Raw genomic sequence first — 12743 nt, forward strand, 5'->3', positions numbered from 1 at the left:
TACAGTCAGTGATTCCCTGATGTTGAACATGAGTGGTTAACTAGTGAACGACTTTTGCTATATGCAACTTCATTAAACAGCCATTTATTTTCAGTTTTTGTTTTTTAAATACTACTGCATGAGACTAATGGTCCACTCTGATGTAAGTGCATTTTTTTTGTTGTTGGCTGAATGCTCATTAGAAGCTTTATCTGATTAAAAGGATGGAGGGCGATGGGTCTCAGCATTGCAGAGATGGAGAGCAGAGTCTCCTCGGCCAATTGGTCGAAACCCTCCGGGAGATGGAAGCTATGAGATGCTCCAGAGAGCATCACAGCGGCACCGCAGACACAACCAGACAGAGAGAGGGAGACGCATGTGACAGAGGGCCCATCATCACAGCGGGGGATACAGAAAGGGCATTATGGCCACCAGCGAAGGAGACAGCGAGTGAAAGGGCAGTGGAAGGAGGAATAAGGAGCACTGAAGAAGGGTTTAAGAAGAGCACGTGCAGCGAGCAGCACGTGCTGAGACTGCTGAGGGAGCTGTGTGTTGTTCACTCAGACAGAGTGACAGTCTGGAGACAAGCTGCTGGAGGCTCAGCCTGCACATTCACTCTTTATCCACCAGAGGGCCACCACCAGCAGGATCAAAATGTGACAGGTATTTTAACACCCATTATAAGACCTGGGGCAGATTCAACTAATGCCTTCTAAACCAGTAGTTCTCAGATTCAACTAATGCCTTCTAGACCAGTAGTTCTCAGATTTAACTAATGCCTTTTAAACCAGTAGTTCTCAAACATTTTTGTGCCAAGGACCCCCAAATTGATAAATATATATGGCCACGGACACCCATCTGAAAACCTTTTGTGCCAGGGACCAGGGACCCCAGGGACCCCCCCCCCCCACACACACACACACACACACTTATTCAGTTTTTCAAACATTTTCAAGATTTTTAAAAAATGCAGATGTACAAGCGCTGCAAGATTGTAGCTCTGCTATTTTTTAAAAGCCTACGCTAAAGTCTAAAATTACACAGATGCTTTCCCGGTTTTGATGGGTTAAGAAGTCAAGTGTGTCTTGTCTTGTTTGCATACGGCCAATGGTCTTGACTGAGCTGCATCTCTCAGTCGTGTGAAAATGGAGTAGAGAGACTTAATTTAAAAGTGTTATATAAGTATATATACACAGTGGTGGCCAAAGTAAACAACCCCAGAGTCAAAGACCAGATATTCCACCATTAAAAGTGAAAAGTGTTCATTCACATGTTTTACTTGAGTTAAAGTACTGGAGTACTTGCTTTAAAAAAATACTTAAGTACTCAAAAGTACATTTTCTTTTATGATGTTCCCAAAGTTCAGTGCTCCTCTTCTATTTTCAACCTTTACATGAAATTGAAGTGAAGTCCTTTACCAATGAGCAGCACATTGTGATTTGTGCGGCTTTGTTCACAAACTGCACAGTAGATTCTGTCTTGCTTTTTTAATTGTCTCCGCCAGGCCGAAAGGCATGGCGAGAGAGTATGTTTTACCCTCCGTCCGTCCGTGTGTGCGTCCGTGTGTGCGTCCGTGTGTCCGTCCTGTCCGTGTGTTACCACCAAATGTCCGGCACCGTTGGCCCGTTCGCTGTGAAACTGTGCACACACACTCCCTGGATGCCAATTCAGAACCTCTGCCTAAATTTTTTCACATGGGCCTGTTATAACGCCACCAGGAGGCCAATTTGTGCAAAACCCATTTTTTTTTATTACTCCTACAGATTTGATCCAAACGTCATGCAAATCGGTACACAGTATCTCTATAGTCATGTGATCAACACGGATCTGTCCGATTTCCCATATTCCATCCTCATTGGCTAAGGTTTGCTTACAAAATTTGCAGGATTGGTCCGTTTTGAACAAAACGCCTCAAATCATGAACGCAGCTTACGATTTCCGTGAAATTTCACAAACACATTCCCACTAGGCCAAGGAAGAAATGCCACCCTTTTCACATTGGCCTGTTATAGCACCACCAGCAGGTCTAATTTAGCAAAACAAATTTTTGGAACAAAAGGCCTCAAATCATGAATGCAGTGTCCGATTGCCGTGAACGACCTAAGAATAAATGGCACCCTTTTCACATTGGCCTATTATAGCGCCACCAGGAGGCCACAATAACGTGCCTGACCTGGCGGAGACCTGTGCTCCGAGGAGCACTTTTTCTAGTTTTACATATGTTCAATACCAACATGTGTGGACTATTCAACTTCAATATATATGGTCTTTGTGAAGTTTATTTAATTCCTTTTCCGACTGAAATTACGGTAGACTGCTGAATAATGTAGTGGAGTGTCCTATTGCTTAGTCTTACGTGTTTTGAAATTATTTAATATGTTTATGCAAAAATAATATGCTCTAATGTACTGTGTTAGTCTAAGTTCAGCTTTTTGTGCTGTTCTTTTTCTGTTTAACATAATTTAGAAACGTGTTGCTCGGACCACTTCACCAGTACTCTCCTGGGGGTACTGGGTGACATAGAGAGCATCGTGGACAGACTGAACGACATCAGAACCAAACTGGACGCGGCCATGTCGACGTCACACACAGAGGAGGCCTTGGCCGCGCAAGTAGACCGGACATACACAAAGGAGGAAGTCCTCACAACATTTCAGGGAACCAGTGGCTCTGAATCTTCAAACCCTGACCCAACAATACCCGAGCAGTGCACTGACTCTCCCACTGACCCTCTTGGGTCCATCTCAGGACGTGAGCAGGACAGTGGAGATGGAGACAAACACATCGAAAGCCCCACAAAGCCACCACCGCTCTCTCAAAGGTCACTTGACGGGGAGAAAATCTCCAATTCTAGCTCGGACCGATCTGAATGCAGCGAGGAAACGGAGGTCAGGCCAGTCAGTGATATTCAACAGCAGCCGATTTCCCCAGAAACCCTCACAGTCCTCCCACAGGAGGAGACCAACAAGGTCGGACTGAAGGGTACCATAGATGAAGATGAGGGAAACAGTGGATGGGTCACCGTGGGGTGAGTAACGGAAATCATGGTCTCTGTTCAAGTAAATCAGTTTTTAAGCAAATTAGTTCTTCTGTGATCAGCTTTGACATTGCTGGACTGTGTCTGCATTTTGTCCAGACGTGATTTGATTCTTTCCCCTGGTTTTCCCTGTTCTCTTTAACCACATGAACCGTAGCGTCCCTATTCTGGGGAGGACATTCGGCGTGGCAGGTTGCGACGCATTGTGAGCTTGTAGATCAGCTATTTACTGCGAATATATTAAGTATGAAGCAAAAAACAGGAGGAGGCCCAGTATAGAGCCCTTAGGAATCTGAGCCCTTGGGAATCTGATCAACTAATATAGGGTTTAAGTGGTTAAAGTGGCCAGTCCTTCGAAGTTTGGTGAGGTCGTAAGAACAAAATGATATGATTGCAGAGAAGACTATTGAATGCATTGCCTTGACAAAATTATTTCAGAACTCCTTGTACCTCCAAGATTTGCAAACTAGCTGAGATCACAGAAAACAATGTTGTGTGAAAGCCAGCTATATACTCTGCCAAATGGGAGAAGCTGGTATTCACAGCAATCAAATGTTATGTTAAATGCAATGAGATGTCAGCCATTCTTTAGATGGCTGAATAAAGCGTTTACAGTAAAACCACATGTCAGGGCATTTAGAGCTATAGCATTAGGTGGTATTAGGGAGGTTGGAAGCACTGTTCCAACTAGCACCACTGGCAGGATTGAAAATGCATCAAATTAAACTCTAGTTTAATAGTAATTTAATAATCAGTTTAGTGTAAACATATAATGTGTGCTTTTTTGTGTTTTTTTGTGTTCAGTATTGTAAAACAAAAACGTTTTTGACTCCTGTGTAAACAAGCAACTACACAATTCAGTTCACTTGTGATGATCATTGAACCCATTTTAGGCGGGAACCCTTTTTTGTAACTAAACCTTTCAGGACGGGAACCCCTTTTGGGGTTCCTGTTGCTATGTACAGTATATAGCAACATCATTTTTAAAAACATTTTGAATACATATTTGAAGTTTTTCAGAAAACTTAGGTCAGGATTTCGAAGGCGTTTTTAGAATCGGCCTCCGATCTAAATGGGTTAACATAGTTTATACCCTAATTTATTACTTTACCATTGGTCAAAATGAATGGCACAGGTTCATAAAACAATATCCTTGACAGATTAATAGCATAATGAAAAAAAACATTATTTGTGGGATTGTGAGTGACAATATACACAACTGTATTCTGTCATTATCATGTCTGCTATCTAGGCTAACGGGACGACTGGAGGACGGCCAATCAGACCTACCAGACGCGTGCTACGTCACAGCCCCTGGGAACGTGGCCAACATCATGACGTGTGACGTGGTCGACACCCTGAGCTCCGTGATGGTGACCACAGGCTCCGAGGAGCTGGTCAGCAGGGTGCTCAGGGTCAAAGTTCGAGACGGAAACCGTGTCCGTTTCCCAATTACCGTCGTCGTGCCTTTCCAGGCACGTTATCGGGGGAACTACAGGGATGTCATGGTCAAGGTGGTCGACGCGGAGAGGAGAGCAAATTGCATCACTCCCACGTCAACAGAGGGCACCTACGGAGGGCAGAGGGTAGGGTGCTCTGTCACTGTTTCAGACGATACAAGGGGATTGGTATCTGATGTGGATTCATGAATATTATGTCAAAAACAACACAGTAAAAAGGTGTCACACAGAGAAAATAGCAGACATACGAGCTCACATGTGAGCTTGCTATTTTCAGTGCATGACACCCATGCACAACCACGCTGTCATTTTCACACTTGAATTAGTGTGAAATCATAGTTGAATTAACAGAGGATTTGGCTGCGCACTGCATTGTTGAAAGGCACCCCAAGATACTATAGCTAGGATATTAGATTTTGCAATAAAATACAATGTTGTGTTCATTTTTCATACTCTGGCTTGTTTTCTAAGGAGTCATATTTGTTAAATGATAAATATAAAACTTTAGAATCGAACTTTTAAAGGTCAGACCAGGTTAAGGTTACACAAAATGTGTGTGTGTGTGTGTGTGTGTGTGTGTGTGTGTGTGTGTGTGTGTGTGTGTGTGTGTGCGCGTGTGTGTTTTGCCAGGGCTCATTTGCAGAGGTGAGAGTATACTCCCTGGGTCTGTTTGCGGTGGTGTCGTGCCTGAGAAGGGAGAACTACACCATTCCCAGGAAGGGTCTGTCTCTCAAACTCCCCATGGACCCCCGCATCTGTCTGGACTACCTCCCAGGATCCTTCACTGCCCCTGTGGTGGCCCAGTCAATGGTAGGACATTAACTAATCTGGTCAATGATGCACTCAGTGTTACTTAAAAAAATACAAAATAAAAACAGAGGGGGGTCATTTTCTTAAGCACTTAACCATAATTCATCTACAAGTTCACAATGCATTGTGATGTAACTTTTTGAATGAAAAAAGTTTTATTTTGAACAGTTTCACCCAAAAAATCTTATGAATTGAATTTGAATGGAAATACATCCCTGGTGCCCCCAGCTTTGAGAAGCTGTAGCGTGTAAATGATACAAAGAGACACACAGAAACAGAGAAATTATAAGATGCTTCCACTTTGCACACTCAAATTGTCACAGATGTTTTATTATGATGAAGAAAAATGAACAGCTGGTCTTAACATTTGTGTTAGTATAGAGGAAGTGAGATCAGTCATTCATGAACAATACATTGCAAAATCCTGAGTGTTAATTTAACTCAAAGAGCTTAAAAATTGATCCTAAATTTTCGGATTTTATTTAACACTCATTATTTTGCATAAGAGCTTTTTAATACATTTCTTTTATTAGGGAATGAATACAAGAGTATAAGTAGACAAGCACATTTACAATTGTATCCCTCTTTTTTTGTTTATTTGCTCAGGTGGATGCATATTAAAATAAAATAAAGACAGAGAAAAAGGGGAAACTGTGTCCCCTGACTGAATTCCCCTACCTTTCTCCAATAGTCTATTGCTGTTTGGCATTCTTACTGAAAGAAAAAACTCTTCTTCAAATGCAAGAAAACAAGTTAATGGGAATACAACAACAACATTTCGGTCTGTTAGACCTTCATCAGGTTATACATAACCTGTTTTATAGAAGTTTTTTTCTTTCAGTACGTTGGGGCCCTCCTTAAAAAACAAAACAAATAGGCACTCACAGCTTGAGCTATTTTTGAAAACTAGAGGTTCAGACATCTAGAGTTCGGGCCGCTACGTGGCACCCACAACTACGTTGCACTGCCGATCCGACCAATATGCCCATTATGGAGATCTCTGTATCTGTCATTCCTTATGCCCATACTGTATATGGAGATCCCTGATGTCAACATGCCCTCCCATTGGTCAATTTTAATATAGGATGTTTGAAACCGGCCTACTAAGGAACGATGAAAGACAGGAACAACGAAAGTTGGGAATTCATGCCCCACCCGGTTATGCAATACCCGTTGTACCCGTTGTCAGAGTACCCGTTGTACCTGTCTGGAGATCTCTGCATCTGTCTGTCTGCCTGTGTCCCTTTTATGCCCATTTATGGAGATCCCTGATGTCATCAAGCATATCGGTCTGATCTGGACCAGAGCCTTATCTGGACAACCGATCTCCTTAAAATACCCTGATGTCACCAATTTGACGTCATGGTATGGTACTGACATCATAGACTGGCCTAGACTCCATATTTGGGCATGCCTGACACGGAACTCCATATATGGGCATAGGGGACACAGACAGACACAGAGAGATCACCACATATGGGCATAAAAGGCGAAACGCCACTTCGCGTCGCAAAAATAATGCAACATGGCGGCGACTGTGACAGGTGGTGGCGTGATGTTTCTCAGGAGTGTTACTGAGCAGACGTTCTCGAGGTTGGCAGCCTTCAGCGTTGGCCGTCATCACGCAGCGTGCTTCCACACCAGCAGCTCTCTGGATGTGATGAAGAACTGGGACAGAAGGAACCTCCAGAGGTTTCCTCCTCAGCTGCCGGACGAGCCCCGCAGACCGGCAGAGGTTCACCACTGTCGACGGCAGATCAAATACAGCAAAGATAAGATGTGGTACCTGGCCAAACTGATCAGAGGGATGAGCATCGACCAGGCCGTCGCGCAGCTGGAGTTCAACGACAAGAAAGGAGCCAAGATCATGAGAGAGGTGCTCCTGGAGGCCCAGGAAATGGCCGTCAAGAACCACAACGTGGAGTACAAGTCCAACCTGTATTTGGCAGGTCTTACTCCAGGAAAGGGAAGTACCTGAAGCGGATCCGGTACCATGGCAGAGGGATGTTCGGCATCATGGACAAGGTGTACTGTCACTACTTTGTCAAGCTGGTGGAGGGACCCCCGCCCCGCCCGGAGGAACCCACCGGCCTCCAACAGGCACAGGAGTACGTCCAGGGCCTACGAAGCCGCACCATCATACACAGCCTGTAGGACTGTGTTTGTGTGTGTACTTCTAGATTACTATATTTGTGAGGGCCAAATATCCCCACATGCATAGTAGACACTTGAGAAGAGACGTTGTAACTTGTGAGGACAATTTTCCTGATCATCAAGAGATAAATGGTTGTTTTATGATTGTTGTTCGAGTTATGTCTGATTTGTACTTATTTGCACGACAGCGTTGCGCAAGAAGAAAATGAGGACCACAATGGAAATAAATCCTAAACCTTATTGTGCTTTATCTTCAAAAATGTATAAACCAGTACGCTTTGTTTGTTATGTTTATTTATTTTTCTAACAAATCCAATCAAATCAAAGACAGACAGGTAAAAAAAAATATCAATAAAACTCCCAACCCCCATTGTATAACCCGGTGGGGCATGCATTTCCAACTTGCATCCCTGTCTTGCATGGTCAACTGGATCTCCATATATGCCTATATATGGGGGTGTATCAGTCGGATCAGTGGTTCTGGACAACCGCCTATCCGACCGACTCGATGCCGGCATCGAGTCGGTCGGACAGTCGGTCGCACAGCACTCCCTCGGGTCGCTGGTCAAGCGGTTTTCGTTACACTTGAACTACAGACGCACTCACTCACGCACAGACAGAGATTTTATGCATTTATAGTAGGATGAGTGGAAACGACTCTGACTAATTGCGATCAGGCGATTGTGTACTAATTGTGACAGGCCTAGGTTGGGACCCATAAATGGTCCACACGCAAGACATATTGACAAAGTCACCGGATAAGAACGTTTTATGAATTAATACCAGTGCTTCCAAACTTTTATTTTTTACATTGATTCTCATGCTAAGTCACACAAACAATAGCTCCATTAGATCCGGTGTATTGGTGTCAGTAAATGAATGTACTGTACAAGCTGGAGAATAATTGAGAACTGAGAGCTGAACATTTTCTTTAGGATATTCTGTCCATGTGATTTAACGGTTTTGCCTGTAGCACTTCTTGGCTGCCTCTGCTAGTGAAAAAACCTGCTGGATCAGGTGTGATACAATCTTGTTTTTAATAAAATGGATAGCATGGATGGATATGGTAGTTCTACGGTAATGTTATTAGTTTATTTGTACAGTACAACCTGTCAACAATGCCAGGTTGAAACTGATTAAACTGGCATAATAATCTTATGAATTTAATTGGGAATTTGAATGAAAAATGTAATATTTTCAAAGTTTTCAAAGTGGGTGCCACGGCCTCCCCTTTGAAAACCACCGTATCATCATAACAACAAAGAACGCAGAAAGTCTATTCTCTAATCCTCCTCAGATCCAGCCAGTAGATGCAGCCCTCTTGTCCAGCATCAAGTACTGGAGTGATGCGTACCATTCGGTGGTCTCCACTAGCCCACTCCTCTACCTCACCCACCCCTCCTCCCAGCCGCTGCGCAGAGCCCTCGCTCTCACCCTTCCCTGCCCGCCCAATCCTGACAAGAAGAAGGGGGCGGGGCCAGGGGCGGAGACAGTACAACAGCACAATGCCCGGCCGGTCAGTGCTGCGCCACCACGGGACACGCCCACTTTGCTTAGGCTGAGGTAGGCCTAGTAAAAAAGAAAGTTGCATATTTCAACTTTTTATGTTTGTCTTTTTTGAATGAATGTCCTACTTTGTTGTACAAGTGTCACAGAACAGTAGCAAAAATTGCAAAAAACTTGCTCACTTGTGAGCTTGTAGATCTATTTTCGGTAGTTAAAAAAAGAAAATAAAGGGGAAGTGAAAGTGGTCTGTGGTCTGTGGGTTTATATAAAAATATTGTACCATTGAAAAGTATTAACAAGACTAAATAATAACTACGTCACATTGGAACACAGGTTATTTTTTCCATTTCCTGAAAAGTAACGGTTTGGACAAGGTTTCCATCCGACAGCGACGATTATGTGATGTGTCGCTTCTTGTTTCAGCAGGTTGCTGTGGCTGAAAATGAACTGTGACTGACGTGAATGTATTATAAATGAGAAATAATTCCTCTTTCAGAACCCTGAGTGCCTCTGTGAAGATCCGCAGGGAGACGTCCAATGAGCTCCTGCTGCTGCTGGGCAGGAAGGATGACCAGTGGAACGTTCTGGAGAAAGTGGCGGTCAGGAACGTGCAGAATGGCCTGGTGTCCTTTGAGCTAGCAGAGAGCTATGGCAGGTACAGAGTATAGCCCCCTTTTTACAGCAAGACCATTGTCAGTTTTAGTTAGAAGCTGGAATTCCTGGTATTCAACCCCTCACTGCTTTATCCCAGTGGTTATCAAACGTTTTCATGTCAAGGACCCCCAAAATGGTATACGTATTTGGCTGTGGAACCCCATCGCTAAAATATATTTTGTGCCCGGGACCTCCAGAAACTAAGATTTGTGTAAAGAATGTCGCTTATATATATTCAAAGATTTGTATTTAATGTTCACGATTTTAAAAAAATAGCAGATCTACAAGCTCATAGCGCGGCACGAAGTGACGCGCTATGAGCTTGTCTGCTATTTTTGAATAGCCAAAGTATAAAATATGGTATAAAGTGGTTAAAATGATATATTAACTAATTTTGCTAGGGATCCCCGAGGACCCCTGGGGGTCCCCAGACCCCACTTTGAGAACCAATGCTTTATCCATACTACCTCAACCGCATTGGTTTATGTAAACTCATTAGTAAAGCTGGTTGACAATCTGTGTTAACTTACAAGCAGCAGCATTCCCTATTTCAACTTCCACTGGCGCTCGCCTTCAGTCTTGAATGATATAATTGCGTTTGTTAACGTCGAACCCTTCAACAAAATGGCCCAGAAATACTCTGGTACGCCGGTTGAACGACGGGCAGTGCACAAGGGAAAAAGAAAATCTGTGTCCCTGTCCACTCTGGGCTGCTAAGCTTCTAAGAACAACCTAATGCAAAGCTGTTCTATTGTCTGCCTTGATTCTTTCATCTGGGCTCAGCCAGGATTTCCCAGGTCAAGCGGTGAAGGGACAGTGGATTGTCCAGTCTTTGTGAAATTTCTCGCTTCAGTGCAGAAACTGACAAGGTTATAAAAATGAAGAACATTTAATTTGCCAGACACCTCATAGTTTGGCCTCACAAAGAGGACAAAGAAAGCTGTGCACACCTACCCATAAACGATGGGTGGAGGAGGTGATGACATACCTTAAAATTGAATGTTTAAGATTTAATATTCAAGGAGAAAAGCAGAGGTTCTTATGGGTTTGGCAACCATTTCTTTCTTATTTTGAATTTGAATTCCCTCATAGGTTAAATTGATGTTTCTTTCATTACTTTTAATAATAGCATTTTGGTTTATGGATTAAGTTTCTATTTCTGTTCTGTTTCTGTTTCTGCGCTGATGGTGTTAAAATGAAATAAATAAAAATATTGATACACACAAAGAGGACTAAGTAAGGAAACTCAAACACTGGCTATAAACAGTCTTACTTTAATGTTCAGTATGAGGAGGTTGTGTGGACTGCAGTCTCACCGTGTGTCTCACTCCAGTCTCACTCCATTCCTGTTCTGAGGAGTGCTGAATTTCTTACAACTGAGCTAATTTTCACACAGTCTCTTTTTGAGGCTATGGTGCAAGCTTTGGTTGAAACCCAGTTAAATGTGTCAGGTGTCACCTCTGAAGCAGAAGCTCCATGGGGAAGTGGGATGTGCACCCAGCCAACATGTCCATCTGGGCCCCAGGTGGGTTTTAACTGGGCAGATGGGCATGGGTTACATCTGGTTTTGCACATGGGTTCCACCAAGCACCCACTTGTGGTAGCCCATATGGGCTTAAGTGGGTTTCTAACTGGGTCTTAAGTGGGTTCCAAATGGGCAATTTTATGTCGGAACCATGTGGGCGCCACCTGTGTTTGCCTATATGGGCTTGAACTGGGACCTGAATGGGCCTTAAGTGGGTTCCAGCTGGGCAAAAGTGGGTTTCTGACTGGGTCTTAGGTGGGGTCCAAATGGGCAATTTGATTTCGGAACCATGTGGGCGCCACCTGTGTTTGCCTATATGGGCTTGAACTGGGACCTGAATGGGCCTTAAGTGGGTTCCAGCTGGGCAAAAGTGGGTTTCTGACTGGGTCTTAAGTGGGGTCCAAATGGGCAATTTGATTTCGGAACCATGTGGGCGCCACCTGTGTTTGCCTATATGGGCTTGAACTGGGACCTGAATGGGCCTTAAGTGGGTTCCAGCTGGGCAAAAGTGGGTTTCTGACTGGGTCTTAGGTGGGGTCCAAATGGGCAATTTGATTTCGGAACCATGTGGGCGCCACCTGTGTTTGCCTATATGGGCTTGAAATGGGACCTGAATGGGCCTTAAGTGGGTTCCAGCTGGGCAAAAGTGGGTTTCTGACTGGGTCTTAGGTGGGGTCCAAATGGGCAATTTGATGTCGGACCCATGTGGGCCTCACCTGTGTTAGCCCATATGGGCTTAAGTGGGTCCTGACTGGGTCTTAGGTGGGGTCCAAATGGCCAATTGTATGTCACACCCATCTAGGCCTCACCTGTGTTTGCCCATATGGGCTTGAAGTGGGATCTGAATGGGCCTTAGGTGGAGTCCAACTGGGCACGTTTGAGACCCATGTAGATCCCACTTCTAGCAGCCCAAGTGGGTAACATCCGGGCCCTTTGCCAACATGGGTTTCAAGTTGGTCCTGAAGGGATTTAAATAGGACAATTAAACAGTATATTGACAAGAACCATGTTTAACTACTGCTAAGTTTTACCAGGGTGAAAAAACAATATCAGACAATATATCTTTTGACAATGTTTATTATTTTAACTTTCGGCCTCCTGGTTTTTAATAAACCAAATACAAATATTAGAAAAACAAATACAAAATGCTTTGATAATTGTAAAATATAAAATGTATAAATGAAAATAAAGTGCAAAAGCTTTCAGAAATTGTGAAAAAAAATTATTATTATTATTTTTTTTAAATAAATAAATGAAAATAAAGTGTAGACAGTATTATTGGGCCAATATATCTTCAACTCTCGTAAACAATCCCTTTAACTCTCGTAAATTATCATTAAGATAGAACTCTTGTAAACAATCATTTGTAATGATGTAAAAATGACAAATAACAGTGCAAACTCTAAAGTAACAACTTAAATGTTCTGGACACAAACTAATGAGGAACCCATATCTCTTCTCATGAGGTAGTTAATTATTCCAGCAGAGGGCCATTTCAGCCAACAAATCCTGAATGATAAACACACCACAAACTCTGTGTGTGTGTGTGTGTGTGTGTGTGTGTGTGTGTGTGTGGCCTATTGGGCCTGTTCCTGATTTTCCTGGGTGTTCACTGTGT

The 12743-nt window shown here is 43.4% G+C and overlaps 2 protein-coding genes across 2 annotated transcripts in view; both read left to right on the top strand.

Moving 5' to 3' along the window:
- Nucleotides 1–203: 203 nt before the first annotated feature.
- dthd1 (death domain containing 1) overlaps nucleotides 204–12743 on the top strand; it is a gene marked incomplete at both ends in the record, with an annotated part of 28985 nt that continues 16445 nt past the window's right edge. The window contains 6 exons of the mRNA XM_080450882.1: nucleotides 204–642; nucleotides 2446–3007; nucleotides 4269–4602; nucleotides 5107–5286; nucleotides 8738–9003; nucleotides 9443–9601. Of these exons, the coding sequence (XP_080307008.1) occupies nucleotides 204–642; nucleotides 2446–3007; nucleotides 4269–4602; nucleotides 5107–5286; nucleotides 8738–9003; nucleotides 9443–9601 (1940 nt within the window). The remainder of the gene's footprint in view (nucleotides 643–2445; nucleotides 3008–4268; nucleotides 4603–5106; nucleotides 5287–8737; nucleotides 9004–9442; nucleotides 9602–12743) is intronic.
- On the top strand, nucleotides 6989–7440 carry LOC308102045 (large ribosomal subunit protein uL22m-like; the record flags this gene model as incomplete). The annotated part of the gene is given in 2 exon segments (XM_080451637.1): nucleotides 6989–7256; nucleotides 7259–7440. Coding segments are annotated over 2 exon segments (375 nt in total). The 5' UTR covers nucleotides 6989–7063.

Source organism: Gymnoscopelus braueri (assembly GCF_963280865.1).
Source record: "Gymnoscopelus braueri genome assembly, chromosome: 15".
Lineage (NCBI taxonomy): Eukaryota > Metazoa > Chordata > Actinopteri > Myctophiformes > Myctophidae > Gymnoscopelus > Gymnoscopelus braueri.